Source organism: Salminus brasiliensis, chromosome 1, assembly GCF_030463535.1.
Source record: "Salminus brasiliensis chromosome 1, fSalBra1.hap2, whole genome shotgun sequence".
NCBI classification, from domain to species: domain Eukaryota; kingdom Metazoa; phylum Chordata; class Actinopteri; order Characiformes; family Bryconidae; genus Salminus; species Salminus brasiliensis.
In genome coordinates this window covers 10,865,350-10,880,865 of record NC_132878.1, presented here as the reverse complement: position 1 = coordinate 10,880,865, position 15,516 = coordinate 10,865,350, and the positions used below count along the sequence as shown (strand labels likewise).

At 41.7% G+C, this 15,516-nt stretch overlaps 2 protein-coding genes and 2 non-coding genes across 4 annotated transcripts; all 4 read right to left on the bottom strand.

Moving 5' to 3' along the window:
• Nucleotides 1–1,108: 1,108 nt before the first annotated feature.
• On the bottom strand, nt 1,109–10,762 carry rab35a (RAB35, member RAS oncogene family a). The gene is made up of 6 exons (XM_072664149.1): nt 10,478–10,762; nt 9,611–9,661; nt 9,197–9,320; nt 5,832–5,956; nt 5,133–5,257; nt 1,109–3,606 (listed from the first exon to the last, which is right to left on the bottom strand). Exons 1-6 carry the CDS (start codon nt 10,527–10,529, stop codon nt 3,478–3,480), a joined length of 606 nt encoding a protein of 201 aa, XP_072520250.1. The 5' UTR covers nt 10,530–10,762; the 3' UTR covers nt 1,109–3,477.
• Nucleotides 10,763–11,176: 414 nt separating this feature from the next.
• Nucleotides 11,177–15,516, bottom strand: rplp0 (ribosomal protein, large, P0). Its single transcript, XM_072664031.1, has 8 exons — nt 15,487–15,516; nt 14,884–14,992; nt 13,435–13,610; nt 13,004–13,091; nt 12,756–12,902; nt 12,442–12,627; nt 11,920–12,060; nt 11,177–11,395 (listed from the first exon to the last, which is right to left on the bottom strand). The coding sequence occupies exons 2-8, from the start codon at nt 14,935–14,937 to the stop codon at nt 11,237–11,239; spliced, it is 951 nt and encodes a 316-aa protein (XP_072520132.1). The 5' UTR covers nt 14,938–14,992; nt 15,487–15,516; the 3' UTR covers nt 11,177–11,236.
• Nucleotides 13,168–13,296, bottom strand: LOC140538449 (small nucleolar RNA SNORA63). The gene has a single exon (XR_011977761.1). It is a non-coding gene; the product is annotated as a small nucleolar RNA SNORA63 (small nucleolar RNA).
• On the bottom strand, nt 13,924–14,052 carry LOC140538450 (small nucleolar RNA SNORA63). Its single transcript, XR_011977762.1, has one exon. It is a non-coding gene; the product is annotated as a small nucleolar RNA SNORA63 (small nucleolar RNA).

Sequence of the window (15,516 nt, the reverse complement as noted above, 5' to 3'; positions counted from 1 at the left end):
ATGAATAGATAATTAAGCTGGACCAAGAAAAGGGGAATAGCCAATCACAAGACTAAAAACAGAGCTATGAACACATCACTAAGCGAGGATAGGAAACTCTGCTGCTCCTGCTTTTCCTTGCATTTATAAAATATATCGTTTTTAAATCTGTTTAATTATATATTTGCAATATTTTTAAATATTTATTTATTTATGTAGTGAAGGAATAAAACAAATGTTGATTGGCTGTGACCGAAATGGATCCTGATTTATCTTAATCTACTTAATCTATCAGTACATACTTTTATGTATTATAACGTTTAAGCATTATGACTAAAAACAAAGTTTAATCGTCAATTTCTTCAATTCTCAAAGTAAAACTTAACACAAAACTATCAATTTAAATTATAAGTAGTACATTTTTATTATATTCTTACAACAATTGCAAGAAATCTTAAATTAAAAAAGGATTTATAACAGAAGCTGAAGGATCTGCCCTTTGGCTTCTACAGTTAAATGTGTTTCTAGTCACCCGTGTCTCTGTTTCATTAAGTATAGAGAACTGTATTGATATTGTTGTTCATGGTAATCAACTTCGCGCTACAGATGCAGCAGATAATCCTGGAGATTAGGCTGGGGCACTGTTGTGAGAATTTGATTGCATTAAGCGAGAAGAGCATTAGTGAGGTCAGGATGTTGAAGGATCACCACCTTACCTCACCCCCCAGTCCCCAACTCTCAAAATTCCCTAAGTACACAGTTACACTGCTCCACAACTTAATGCTGGGGGGTTATACCTCTCTAGCCCACCCTGGCATTAGGCATGGTGCCAATAGGCTCATATTTATGTGCTCTAGAGAGTCCTATTCTATTGGCAATACTTCTCTACAGGGACTAGACAAGCTGTGTGTCAGTGTCATCTGTGACAGTAGCCTGCTGAATGTCTGCATTAGAAGGGGTGTCCACAAATATTTGAACATACAATGTCTTTAGATTTCTTTTTTAAAAATAATAAATAAATAAATAAATAAAAAGTGCAGTTTCCATTGTGTGAGATGGCAGCGCCTCCCTGTGTTCATTTGGCAATATTACAATATATTTTAGGAAAAGAAAACATGAAATTCTCGAATACAATTCTCTCAAAAGGTTTTATTATCATCAGTTAGATTTATGATGGGGCAAACAATAAGTGGCAACATTTTAGCCTGTGTTTTTTTGCAGTGTACACCAGATCTACATCTCCACACATATATAAACACACATACATATATCAGTGTCTACATACAGACATGCGTGTTTGTATATGTGTCATTTCATTTGTTTGTGCATCACAGACCAGGATACTGATATGAACACAGGTACGTTAGTTTTAGGCCTTTGTCCTTTGTTGATGAACCTTTAAGGGAGCCGTCCTGTGCCATGGCCTAGCAAACTCACAAAGCCCCGACTGCTGTGTAAATAGCTCTTGTCATTTTGATCTGTGCTTTCTTCGCCTTCTAATCAGGGACGGGTTAAACAGGTGTAATATGCAAAAGTGTAGCTGCCCACTGGATTTGACTGCTGAGGGAGTCTGGATTGGAGTGTGTACAGCTTGCATGTGAACAGTGCTGTGCAAAAGTCAGAGGCCCTTTTTTTATATCATTTCCAGCCATTATGTCCAAGTTACTTATATTTCAGGAGTTATTTCTGAGGTTAGATCCAATATTTACATAAAAAAAGTTTAGTTAAACTTTTAAAACAAGTTAAAACAAGGCGGCCTTATAACCACGCAAGACCCAGGTAGACCAGCAAAACTACCCTAATAGATAAACAACTAATTAAGTTCAATGTTTCTGTTCCTTTATCCACAGAGATGTCGTCTCAAGACTGTAGATCGGAAAGGATGTGGAGCTGTTCATGAAGATCTTACTGAGAAAAATCATATATATATATATATATATATATATATATATATATATATATATATATATATATATATATATATATATATAGATATATATATATATAAATAAAACAACAAAACAGCTGTTGCTGTTCTCAAAACAACAGACTGACGCTTTCAGAATCCAGACCTCAACATTACTGAATGTGTTTGGGATGACTTTGATGGTTAGAAGCAGAAAATGCTCAAATCTCTCAGAGTGAACTTCAGAGACGTGGATAATCTCCTGCCTGGAGTCACTCAACACTGAAAGATCGAACATCAGATTGAGTTGCTGAGACTAAGACTGTTAAGTAGACGTTTTCTTATGTAACATCTGCTTTGACTGGAAATGAGATCAATAAGGAGTGGCATCTGACTTTTGTTCACAACAGAATTTCAACACGCATTTTGTTAGTTCATGTGCTTCGCCCATACTGTCTGTACTCTGTCTGTCTCTCTGTGTGTGTGTGTGCGCATTTCTGAGATGATTTATTAGAAGTGTGAAACACACGGGTCGCTAAAGGTCACATTCTTAAACGTCTGACACTTTTTTTCTTCCAATAAAACCATTAGAGTCCAATACTGTTCTCTATTGGCACAGATACATAGCCATCTTCTCACCATTTAACCTTTACATCTGCTTCCTTTTCCACGCTCAAGCTCAGTCACGTCACTGCACTGAGGTCCAGAAAATTCATACACCACTGCGAGAGCAAAAAGGTCCAATCAGTGGCACTAAATTCCGAATGTCTTGGATTGTTTACAGTGGTATAGTTCTGTTAGTAAAAAAAAAAATATATAAAAGAAACAGAAGAACAAACAAACAAACAAACATACGAACGCAAGAATGATTGAGCAAAGGCAAAATACTCGTTTCGGAGAGGTTGGCAACAGAGCAAGCTCTCGGTCCCACTGGTGGTCTGACTTTCATTCAGCTGTCCATTAGAAGAGGATGTGATCAGGTGCTCAACAGAAAGGGGTTGAGGTTTCCAAAGGGAATTCCTGCTGTCAGTTCTCTAATCGTGTGCAGATATTGTGTGTGGCGTATGAATTGACATTTCTAACTAATCCATGATGCATCTTTGTCATCAGTCCTCATTTCCGTTGGTTGGCACCGAGGTGTGATGTCACAGAATGCTTAAACTCAAGCTTATGACAGAAAACAAAAAGATCAGATGAGATTTGTCTTTACATGTAAGATCCTGACACGTCGATGGAGCTCAAAAGTTGTTAGGGTGGCAAGCAAAATAGAAAGTAGAGCAATTCAGTCTCCTTTAAAGGTCTGTATGGCAGTAGTCATCCTGGACCCCTGAAGAAGGGACGTGGGTGCCACTTGAATCCGTTCTCACTAAAATCTGTACAAGTCCTTTAAGATTTCCCAAGTCCAAAAGGGCTTGTGGAGAATTTCATTAGTAAATCTATATATAGATACAACTCTTATCTAGAACTTGTATTTGGCTTGTCTCTCCTGGGAGGCTGTGTTTGTGTGTTTTCTGGCTCTTGTCAGTTCAGTCAGTTGGCTCTCGGAGAGTGTAAGAGTGTGTGTTTGTGTTTGCGTGTGCGTGATCAGTCTGTTAGCAGCATTTCTTCTTGCGTTTGCTGTTCTTGCTGAGTTTCACCACTTCGCTCTGTTGTTGCTGCTGCTGCTTGGCCATGGACTCCTTCCTCGCCTTTAGGACGAGCTCTGTGATGCAGTTAAACATCTGAGATGGAACAAACAGAAACACAGAAGACCAGATTAGAGACAGAACAGGACAGGAACTACTACTGACATTCACCAAAAATACACATCACAAACATCTCGACCTAGAAAGGAAATCTGAAGACTCAACAAACCGTGCCATCAACACTTGAGACTCGTGAAGGAAAGTGGGAGAAATTTCACAACTACAGCTTTTTCTTCCTCAAGTGTTCAGCTTGGATAAGAGGCTGCAAAATGTTTTTAAACCTCTAACCTCTATCTAGCTCAGCTGCAACTCCTAACTCTCCTACTGACCGGCTGCAACCTCTGCCCTCTTTCCCTATCACTTAAAAAGGAATCTGACGCAAAATTCCAACTCATTCAAAAAGGAAATTGACTCCAAATGCAAATAAATAGTCATAATTTTAACTGACAAAAAAAAAATCACAAAGTTATTCCTCAAAAACATGTAAAAATGTGCACATGCAGCTTGTCTAGCCCCTGTAAAGAAGTACAGCCAATAGAATATGACATTTCCTAGAATAGGATTTTCTGCTGTATTGGACACCAAAAGCATGTGGTAAATTTACCCCCCACACCATCTTCCACTTTTGAGCATGTAAAGTCAAGACAGTAGAGCAGACTGATATTTCCACATTTGGAAAATATAAAATCATAGTTATTTAACACACAAATCTTGCATAAATAGTCTACAAAAACTGAAGATCGAATTAGAGTTTAGGGTTTAGTACCATACACATATCATAGATGAAGTGAATTCACGGCAGCATTTTGGAGTAACTGGCAGCCAAATCATTAGTGTATTACCAAACTGTATTATTAAAAACCCACAATAAAACAATCTTTTTTAAATGCAGGCTAAAAAAATAAAAAAGCAGAATGGTACTATATATGAAGTCTAATAATAAACAGCAAAAACAAAACAAACAAACAAACAAATAAAAAAAAAAAACTCCACACTTAATACCTTACAACTCATCTCTGGTCAAGACCAGATTTTGCTGGCAGCTGGTTTTGGATGGTCTAAGCTGGTCTTTGATGGTCAAGGTGGTTAAAAAGCTGGTCATCAAGGTAAAACATACCTAACCAGCTTTGGATCAGCATAGGTAATGCTGCATTTAATTCTGATCAGGCTGGTCAAACCGCATGTTCTTGCTGGTCATGCTGGTCGACCAGCATGGTCAAGCTAGGTCATATTAGTTGTTTACCTTGGTCAGGTTGATCATGCTTGTAGACCAGCTTAACCATCAAATTCAATCACACCTCATACTGGTCAAGAGCTAAGCTTTTCAACCAACTTTAGCTGGCCATGCTGGATTTTTCAGCAGTGAGGCTGACATCAGACACAAATACAAGACAAATGTAGTATATGAACTTTTATCTTGCACAATTTCTATCCTACTTGTAAGCACCAGCTCCAGTGCAATGTGCCCACAGACATGACTTATTATCACTCCACCATAATGACCGAATCTATGACACTGCTTTTACTGATAATTAAGCTGTACAACTTCACCGCTTACTTACATCCTCCACATTGATGTTCTCCTTGGCACTGGTTTCGAACAGCCTGATGTCCATCTGCTCGGCAAACTTCTGTGCGTCATTGGTCTCCACAACCTTCGAGCTGGGGTCGTCATTCTTATTGCCCACTGTGTTATGATGCCAGGAGCAATTCATACAGACATGATAGAAAAGCTGGTATCAGTGGAAGTTAAAAAACAAACATTGGTAAAAAAAATCATCAAGTCGAATCTTTTTATATATTCGCACATAAACAACTACAACCCTCAATCAAAACGTAGCAATTCCGTATCTATTACACTCACGAGGCACAATGAATTAAACACAGCAGACAAATACAAAAACATCAGTAAGGATGGAGGAGTAATTACTGTCCAGATCAGCTGTACCGGACATTACCTGGACTTTATCCTGCCAGCCCCCTAGTACAAAGTCTTGGTAATGTCCAGATGAGCTCATGTATGAGTAGAGCAGGTAATGTTCGGGAGAATTTACAGTGGGTCATGCTGTGCCCCTCCCCTTGCCTAAACCCAAGGAACATTTTCTGCACTTACATACTGAAAACCTCTGGCTGTACGCTATACATGTAAAAGGGCAACTTCGGATAATGTCCGCACCAAATTCTCCAGACATTTTCTGGGGTTGATATGTGAAAATGGCTCATGCGTGTCAAGCCAGAGGGTGAAGAAAAGAAAGACTTACCTAATATTCGACAAACGTCATCACAGTTCTGGTTGATTTCATGAAGCCACCGCTTGACGTTTACAAAGGATTCAGCACTCGTGACGTCATAAACCACTATCACCCCATGTGTGCCTCTGTAGTACCTGTAGAGAAACAGTTAAGCATCTCTTAACTGCCCAAAATCACAAAATGCCACTGCCAATAGAATGGGATGCCCTGAAGTAGTTATTCACGTGCCCGTTGAGGAAGGTGGCATTTTGTGGCCCATTTAGACACTGGAATCAAACCCAAGTCTGCTATGGGGAAGGCTGTGCTGTTAACCACTACACTACAACTACATTACGCATCTTTACACATCACTCCAGTAGGCCATGACGTGTCAGTCCAGCCTACACAGGCCATCTGAAGCCTGTGTGATTGAGCTGCATTGAGCTGCAGTCTTCATTTTGAGACCCAACCAGGCTTTAGGGAGGTGATTCCAATCCACCACAATTAGCAAAAAAATTAACTGTGACAAATCTCCTTACTTCACTCTAGATGTGATCACGTTCTCAAGTAGTGGAGAGGAAGAGGGTGCGGTGGAAGGACAAGCACGGTGACCTTTGGCTGCATCACTTCCTGTAAGCGCTACCACAGACAGGAAGTGGTCACCTGAGAGAAGCCATTAAAGCCTATAGAACGCAACTATTCCCTACTCCACACACACTAAAGTAATCACGCTGTTTACTCTGTGAATACCGAGAGAATACATTTGAAGCTACGTTCGCACGACCAATCAGTTATAGAGCGACGGGAGGAATCTGACGGGGAATTGAACACATGCTTAGCACACACACAAATGACATTATTTTTGGGCCATGTCAGCAGCCTTGCTCGAGGCTGACATTTCTGTCCCGCTGCTGTTGAGACAGAAGGCCGTAGAACGGTGCTGAACAGCTAAAATCCAGTTACTCTAATGAGAGACCATGCCACTGCACTCCGGCATACCAGCGTTCTTCATCAGCAACAACAACTGGTTTCTGTTCACCTTAATCGGGCCACTCTGCAACTTCATATATGTGTGTGTGTTTGTGTGTAGTGGGGGCCAACTGATATTAAGTATTGTGGCTGATAGTGATGATATATGATATTAAGGTGCTGAAAACTGAAATGATCTGAAAAGTGCAGATAAACAATGCTTAACTGACTAATATGATTGTCAATATTCGTCAGTAAATACTCTCTAATACTAAGGCACTGGTGTGGAGGTTCTTTATGGCTTTGGCTTTAATACCTTTTTTTTTTTTTTTGGAATTTCCATGAATTCTCTTCGTTAAATCATCATGCGGTAATCATTGTAGTGCATTATTATGTTCGCTGCTAAAACTGCAAATAATGAATATCCAAAAAAAAAAAAAAAGCCAACTGGTGTATCAGTCAGGACGTAATGTGTGAATACTGTTGATGAACAGCACAGAGCTCTACAATCTCCCAAGGAACAAGTAGGATTACAGCAGCCAGGCTGGAGTCAAAAGTCAAATGCAACTGCTACTAAAACCCCTCACAGCTGCTCATAAACAGTGACTCCGCTGTACAGCTATCTCTACATAAAAGTGCTACAAAGGGACCTTTGAGTGACACCATAAAACAGGGGTGGACAATTCTGGTCCTGGAGGGCTGGACTCCTGCACAGTTTTGTACTTTTCTTGCTCAAGCACACCCCACTCAGCTCACCTGTTAATTGTCAGGTTTAGTTATCAGTAAAATGTGCTGAACTTCGGCCCTGGTTGATCACCCCTGCCATTGAATGACTACTTTTAGTTCCATAATAAACCATTTTCGTGAGAGAGAGAGAGTGTGAAGGAATCTGAAATTGGTCAAAACATTTACATCAACTGCCCTTAACATTGCAAAGGTTCTTCATACATACATCTCTCTTACAAAAATGGTTCTTTATGAAACCAAAAATAGTTCTTCTGTGCCATCAATCAAAGAACCCTTTGAAGCAGCTTTGTTTTTAAGAGTGTAGTTATGTGTAGCGTGTGAAACTGACACTTCACAGTAGGACATAAACAACGTGCAATAAATGAAATAAGTGAGGGATTCGGCCATATCTAGACTTCAATTTCCTTGACTCCTCAGACACAAAGAAGTGAAGACACGTCTTAAAAATCTGAATTTACAGTGAAGAGAAACTAAATCAGTTTCTAAAAGACATAAAGCTTTAACTATGAACTACGGCTAGATCTCTAAAACCAAACATAGTGTTTTGAAACTGAATTTATAGAGCAGACTAAAAGGAAGGTAGTTCAGACTTGTGGTTTTACGCTGTCTGAAAAAGGAAGTGAGACAGCTTTGAACTGCGGTTCCCTCCATTTTCTTGACGAGATGGTGTTCATGCAAAAAATTATGGTACAAGGTGACGATACGAGAACAATTGAAATGAGTTCTCCACCGCGTAGCAGTGTGTTACAGCCACTAGAGTTGTGATTTGTAAAAAATCTATTTTATAAGCTACTTCTAAGTAAATGCATTTATCAACCTCAAGACAGATAGAGTCAAGTACGTTTTTACAATTCAAGCGATGAGACGAAATGTTTCACCTAAATTTGCTCTGTAACGCTGACTCAAACACATCCTCCTCTTCAAGGCATCAGACACTCACACCTTCTAAAAGTGAATGCTTTTAGACTACATTAACGAGAGTGGGTGGCACAGTGTTTCTGATTCTAATTCTTTCTAATGACACAGTTCACAGCCACTGCAAACCAGTACAATGGAATTCAACCCATCTTTGGCACACACCAGACTGGGGCAGTAAAAAAACCACACGCTCAGAGTGGTGGGCAGCCACCTCAGTGCCCTGGGAGCAATTAGGGGTTAGTCGCCTTGCTCAAGGCATGTTAAACGAAAAAAAAAAGGCCAAACTTCCTGCCGGGGAATCTAGGGGATAAAACCGGTGACCTTCTGGACCCAAACCCTTTTCTCTAACCTTTAGGTCACAGCTAAAGCTCCCAAATCATCAACCCAGCTCAGATGTTTTGGTGTCTGCATTTTGAGGACCATAGTAATGCTAAAATCAAATTTCAGCTGTGTACATTCGACATTCAATCTCAATATCTCTCCATTTTCAAATACAGGGATCAACAGTTGAGGTGTCCTTGAGAAAGTCATCTAAACCCCAATTGCTCCCCTGCTCTCCGAGGCGGCTGCCTCTGGGCTTGTTTTCTCACAGAACTCAGTGTGTATGTGTGTGTTTAATTGTACTTCTCTGCAATGAGCAATAAAGTGTGCTTTACTGTAATCTTAATGAAGAGAAAACAAGGCGTCAGTGCAAAACAACCCCCTGCCGATTTCTTTGGGGCCTGGCTGGAGATAAAAGTGATGCCAAGTGAGGTACTCACGTGGAAGTGATAGTACGGAACCGTTCCTGGCCTGCTGTGTCCCAAATCTGCAGCTTCACCTTCTCCCCGTTTATCTCCACTGTCCGGATCTTGAAGTCTACACCAATGGTGGTGATGTAGCTACCTGAAATGCACACATGCGTCAGTGCAAACCTCTTACAGCTCTGAGATCATAACAATATGACTGTTACCTGTCAAACCAGCTATGAGGACTGCACATGAAAGTAATCTGTATCATCTCAATTCTCAAATATGTGTGTCCTTGTTTGAGCAGGAAAGCAGGATGCACTTACTTTATTCTTCCAAAGAACTGTTTGAAAACTAGGCCGTGGCTACACCGCGAGTTACTCTTCTATTATTTGCTGAGTGTTTTTTTTCCGTTGGAAAAGACAATGACACTGAGGGTGGTCTTACCTGAAAATGTGTTGTCTGCAAACCTCAGCAGTAAACTGCTTTTCCCTACACCTGTGGATCAAAAAAAAGGGTAAATAAGGGTAATATGTGGGAAATGAGAGGGGGTGAGCTCAGCAGACAGAAAGACTAACAGACTCCTTCACACATACATGAGATTATTATTTTGAGTCACTGTATTATAATATTCTTGATTATGATCATCAGCACTTGGCTTTGCTATTCTCACTACTTTGTCCTGCTGTAATGTATGACTTTCCCCTTGGGATTAATGAAGTGATCAACCTATCCATCTGTCCATCTATGACTGGAAGCCCAGGAGCTCTGCACAGTGACCTGCACTTGCTAAAGGGCAATCAGATCAGCTGACAAACAAAACACTATGCTCACTAGCTATACAGCAACAGCCCATAGTAAACCATCATATACGAGACAGAGCAAACATCTGTAAACATCTGTAAGCTGGAGACCAGCTGAAGATCAACAAACGTACTAATTAGCCAGGATGAGGGAGTATTAGGTGTTTTTTGAGCTTTAACACGGTCATTATAATCACATTATAACAACCAGGGTCCTCAAATTTACAAGCAAAGACATTCAAATATGAGTGACCACCAGCCCCGCTTACAGGGCGCTGCTTCCCCCGGTCAGAGCGTCCCAGCGTCCGCTAGGACGACCCAGCGGTGCCCTAGTAGCCACACCGGCCAAAGCAGCTCCACCGCGGTCCAATTTTAACAAAAACAAGTCGGGTAAATAGTCCGAGAAGGAAATATACACGCCCAGCACCAGTTAAACTAAACCAGCCCAAAACCAAAGCAGATTTCCCTCTGAAGGCCCATTTCCCGTCGCGCATCCGCGGGCTTTCCTTACCGCTGTCGCCGATGATGAGCAGCTTGAAGAGGTAGTCGTAGTCCCGCGCCATGCCGCCGCCACTGCCGCCGCTAGCTTCCCGTTAGCTGCGCTCAAAGCTCCACACCGGCGTCTACCCCTCCGCCCCGCAGCCGAGAGGAAGCAGGGAATGAGCACCCAACCCTCCACAAACTCTTCAGCCGGCCTGGAAGTTTTCAAAGACAGACTCGCTGTGCCGGAGGAGGTTCACGCCCGTGAGGACATCGGGGCGAGTCTCCCGCCAGCCTCGCTGCGGCTCTAATCCCGCCTCCACTGCGCAAACGCAGTGAGGGCCACCAGCAGCAGCAGCATCCTCCGAGTCAGTACACTGGCTGCGTCCAAACACACGGCAGCTTACTCAGTGTGATTTGGGACACAGCCATTACCAAAATGGCATTTGAGTTTTAATGAAAAATTAAGACATTAAGAGCCAATCTAATTTCATAACTGCTGCAGAAAACAGCCTCAAGTAGTGGCACTTGAGTGTACCCCATTTCACAACTGCTTTAGGAAGCAGTTAGGTCTACAAGTCTTCTGGTATGTAAACAGTATCCTTTATATAATAAAAAAAAAAAAAAGTCAGGCAAGAGAATTTCCCCCTTGCCACCCCTACACCTAAAACCCTCCAATTACAAAAGCACCCCTCTGACAATTGACGTTACAAATACACACAACACATCATTTTCTTTTTTAGTTTTTATTGGTGTTAAATCAGCAGATTACAAAGGTGTTCACTGCCGTTTAGTCAAACAGGCCGAAGCCCATGTCCTCATCAGACTCCTCAGACTCCTCCTTGGCTGGCTCCGCCGCAGCAGCAGGGGCTGCAGCAGACACTTCAGCGGCAGCGGCTGGAGCTGCGACTGCAGCAAAAGCAGAGGGGTCGGCCAGGAAGGCCTTAACCTGGAGGAAAGCAAAATGATAATGTTAATTTTCCCTTCACGATTTGAGAACCTGCCCTTTAGCACTACATTTACAACATTAATCAGGCCATATGAATTGCAGTCAAAGCAATATCCAATTTGTTCCATGCGCTAATAGCTTAGACATTACTCCTAAACCTGGTCCTGGATGTTTGTGCTCTAGCACACCCAGTATATTGCAGTAACACTCCCTTAGTGCATTTTGGTATGGATACCACTTGCATACTATATTGTAAAGTATGCTGCTTTAGACTGCAGCAGAGGCTTTAGACTCAGACTTTAGACATTCAGAAGGGCAGTCTTTACTGGTCTACACATTTAAGTTAATTTCATGTCTGAAGCCAAGCGTCCCTGTCTGCCGGGAGAAAGCAAGCAACCAGGGATAGAAGGAATCTGGTTCCTATTTGCAGGGGGAACGACAGAACAGCACTGCAGCAGCTGTTTTGTAACCTAACCTGCAGAGGATAAGATGCTTGTTTCAACTGAAGTGATTATGTATTTCACCTTATCAGCCAAGGGGAAGGAGTAGTCCGTCTCCACAGCAACAGCCAGCACCCTCTTGTATCCGTTGACGACGGAATGAGGGATGGAGGCAAGAGTGGGGTAGCCAATCTGCAGACACACACTGGCAATGTTCCTCACTCCCTGGAATAAAAAGGCAGAGATGTTAGGGTTTGTTTTTCCCACAACAGCCAAAGTAAACACTACTTAAAAGCTAAGGTTTCTTCAGAGGCAAGTAATAACATGACTAAGTGCAGCCAAGTCCAAGGACCATGACTAGTACTAGATGGGTGTGGTATTTACAGATAATAGTAATGTATGAGACCAAACACCCCTGCAAGTTGTTGGATTGCAAACAGACGGGGATGTTCGTAAACAAGTTCATTTGTGCAGGGGACCGACAAACCAGCACTGAGTCAGCTGATCTGGAACTATTCCTGCATCACAAGCTCATGGGTGAGAGCACTACTCTGGTCCAGGAAAGCCTTTACAACTAGCAAAATTTAATCCAATAGAACTACCCACCTCCAAAAACCTCTTGTGCAGGGCATCCTCAGTGATGTCCAGCACCTCAGGGCTGTAGACACTGCCATTGTCATAGACCTGTTGAATGATCAACCCATAAGAGAAGGGCGAGATGTTGAGCATGTTGAGCAGCGTGGCCTCGCTGGCACCCACTTTGTCTCCAGGTTTAATCAGTTGCACATTGCTCTGAAAGGAAAGAACACAAGTTAGACATACTGAGAAAAAAAAAACGGTCATTCGATTTTTAGGCAAAAATGTGGTTTAGAACAAAGGCAGACCAGTCAGCCCATGAGCTACAGCTGTTTTCGCCTTACCAAGATTTCAATGGTTCCTCTGGAGATCTTTGTGGTGATACCCAAAGCCTGGAAGAAGGAAGTCTTCTCAGGACCCAGACCAGTGTTTTGAGCAGGCACAGTCACCTCACAAGGGGCGATAGCACCAGCACGGGCAGCTGCAGGTACCTAATAAACGCAAGACTTAACATTACAACAAATTTTAGCCCTTGCTCAATAGAAAAGCAGCACAGATGCATACTTTGTTGGCTAGCATCACAGATACATACTTTGTTGGCCAGCAGCAGGTCACGGACTTCAGTCAGATCTTCCTTGGTGAAGACAAAGCCGACATTCCCACGAATGTGAGGGAGCAGCCTGTGAAAGAGTGATTTTATATTTACAAGCACAAGACCAAGAGAAGCATGTGCCAAGACAACTCTACTGCATTTTCATGTTTGAAACCAAGCGTCCCTGAAAGTCGGGGGATGTAGACAGTCAGGGATAGTAAGAAACAAGTTAATTTTTGCAGGGGGAACGACAAACCAGCACTGTATCAGCTGATCCGTAACTTATCCTGCACAGCACTTTTGTTGAACCTGTGAACTATCCAGATTTGACCAGTATAGCAAAAGCAGAGGCGGTTCAACAAAGTATAAACTTTTTTTTTTGTTTTAAACACATCAGCGCTAATGAATACTTAAATGAATCCCTTACGCACTTCTCCAGAGCTGGGTTGTTTTCCAGGTGGCCACGGATAGCTTTGCGCATCATGGTGTTCTTGCCCATAAGCACGACAGCCTTGCCCCGCAGGGACAGACGGATGGTCTGCATCTGCTTGGAGCCGACATTGTCTGCGCCCACAATGAAGCACTTTGGGTAGTCATTCAGCAGTTGCTACAGGTAAACAAAGACAAATGAGAAACAAGAACACAGTACACATTATTAAAGCACAACATTCATCTGCACTCCAGAATGGAGACAGCAAGGACTACACAGAAGTAGGGTGTTTAAACCTGATGCACAGTAGTCAAATATAAAAGGCTATAGTAATTTACTGACAACTGCTAGGTTATAAAATGCATGACTGGTTGCTATTACAATAGTCTTGCAAAAACAGTTCACTTTAAAGCACTCAAACTCATGCAAGGAGGAATTTTGGCTTTTAACACAGAAGGTGGTTAAACACTACAAACTAGACTACAATTTAATGTTTGTAACCAAGCGTCCCTGAAAGTCGGGGGATCTAGACAGTCAAGGATAGTAAGAAACAAGTTAATTTTTGCAGGGGGAACGACAAACCAGCACTGCATCAGCTGATCTGTAACTTATCCTGCAAAGTGACTTTCTACAGGAGGCATGACCTGGCTAAGGACTACAGACCAGCTCAGCAAAGCAAAGGCGGTTGAGTCCCATTATGTAAACTTATCAAACCAAATCCGCCATCATTTTACACCAAACTACTCAACTAAACACTGTTGTCAGGCAAAAACCTTGCAGCTCCATTTTTGTTTATCCACTTAAACAATTTGCATTTGAATTTGTGCAGCATGGTGTTCCTACATCTCCCACGAATCACCACACTGTCTAAAGGGGCTGTATTAGTCATTACACCACACAAAGCCCCCTGGACATTGCTGATTTCTGAAAAAACATTAAATGAGCATGTGTCTAAGGCGTGGGATATTTATATTATATGGGATATTTTTGCAGTGTAGTTCTATCATGCAAATCCACATGGATTCAGGCTGAAACTGTCTACACTGAGCATCAATCAATTTCTCTACATATTGCACTGTAAGGACTTAGACTTTCTTCTTAATTAGTATACAAATACTATATATCAAATATCAAAATGGAAAAACTTAATTTGCTCTAGTTTTCAGATCATTTGAACCTAGCAGTCCTTCACATAGGAAAATTTTAATGAGGAATGAACTAACAAATGGTTCAAAGTAAATATGCATAACATTTACACCAATTCCCATTGAATGTTAGACTTCCCCAGCCCTTCTTTTATAAGTCCTATTTTTTGGAGAGTTCTGGCCTGACAGCAACCAGATATACAGATCACTTGAAGGAAAGCCATTGATGCTATATACTTTACACTACCTTGAGAGAACTGTGTGCTATATAAGTACACAACAGTACACACAGTAACACCACTTACAATGATTTTTAAGAAGTAGTTGGACTTCCACGTGGACCTGTCTTCCCTGGGCATCTTTGCAGTGCTTCCAAGGATCGGATAACAGCCGGTTTAAAGACAAGGTGGTTATCTGAAAATGAGGAAAACATGTAAAATAAAAAATAATTAGCTAGCCAGTCTTAACATCATAAAACTGCAACAGTAATGAATGGGCAGACGGCAAAATTAGGACGAGTCCTCAACATTGCGCCGCTATTCGGCTAGTTGGCATCTAAAACACCTCTTAAAAATAACTAAAAAGACACAAGGAGAATTTAATCCAACAAACAAACAATAAAAGCAGTGTATATGGAGCTATATAGGAGTAACAGAGCCCGTTCCTGCCGCGCATGGCTCAAACCACGTGTGTGGAGAAACATGGCGCGGACAGGCCTTCAGCCAGCCAAAAAGCTAACAGCGCTATTTTAACAGATAATCCCTCTAAAATAAAGCTTATTCTACCAACAAATATCATAAAACTACTTAAGATAAAACTTACTGGTCATTTTCCGTGTAAATGTGGACGCAGTTCGCGATAAATACATGAAATTATTGAAATTGAGAGCTAGAAAAGACAGCGCTTACCGCACGGTAGGGCCGCGTGAAAGAAAAGAG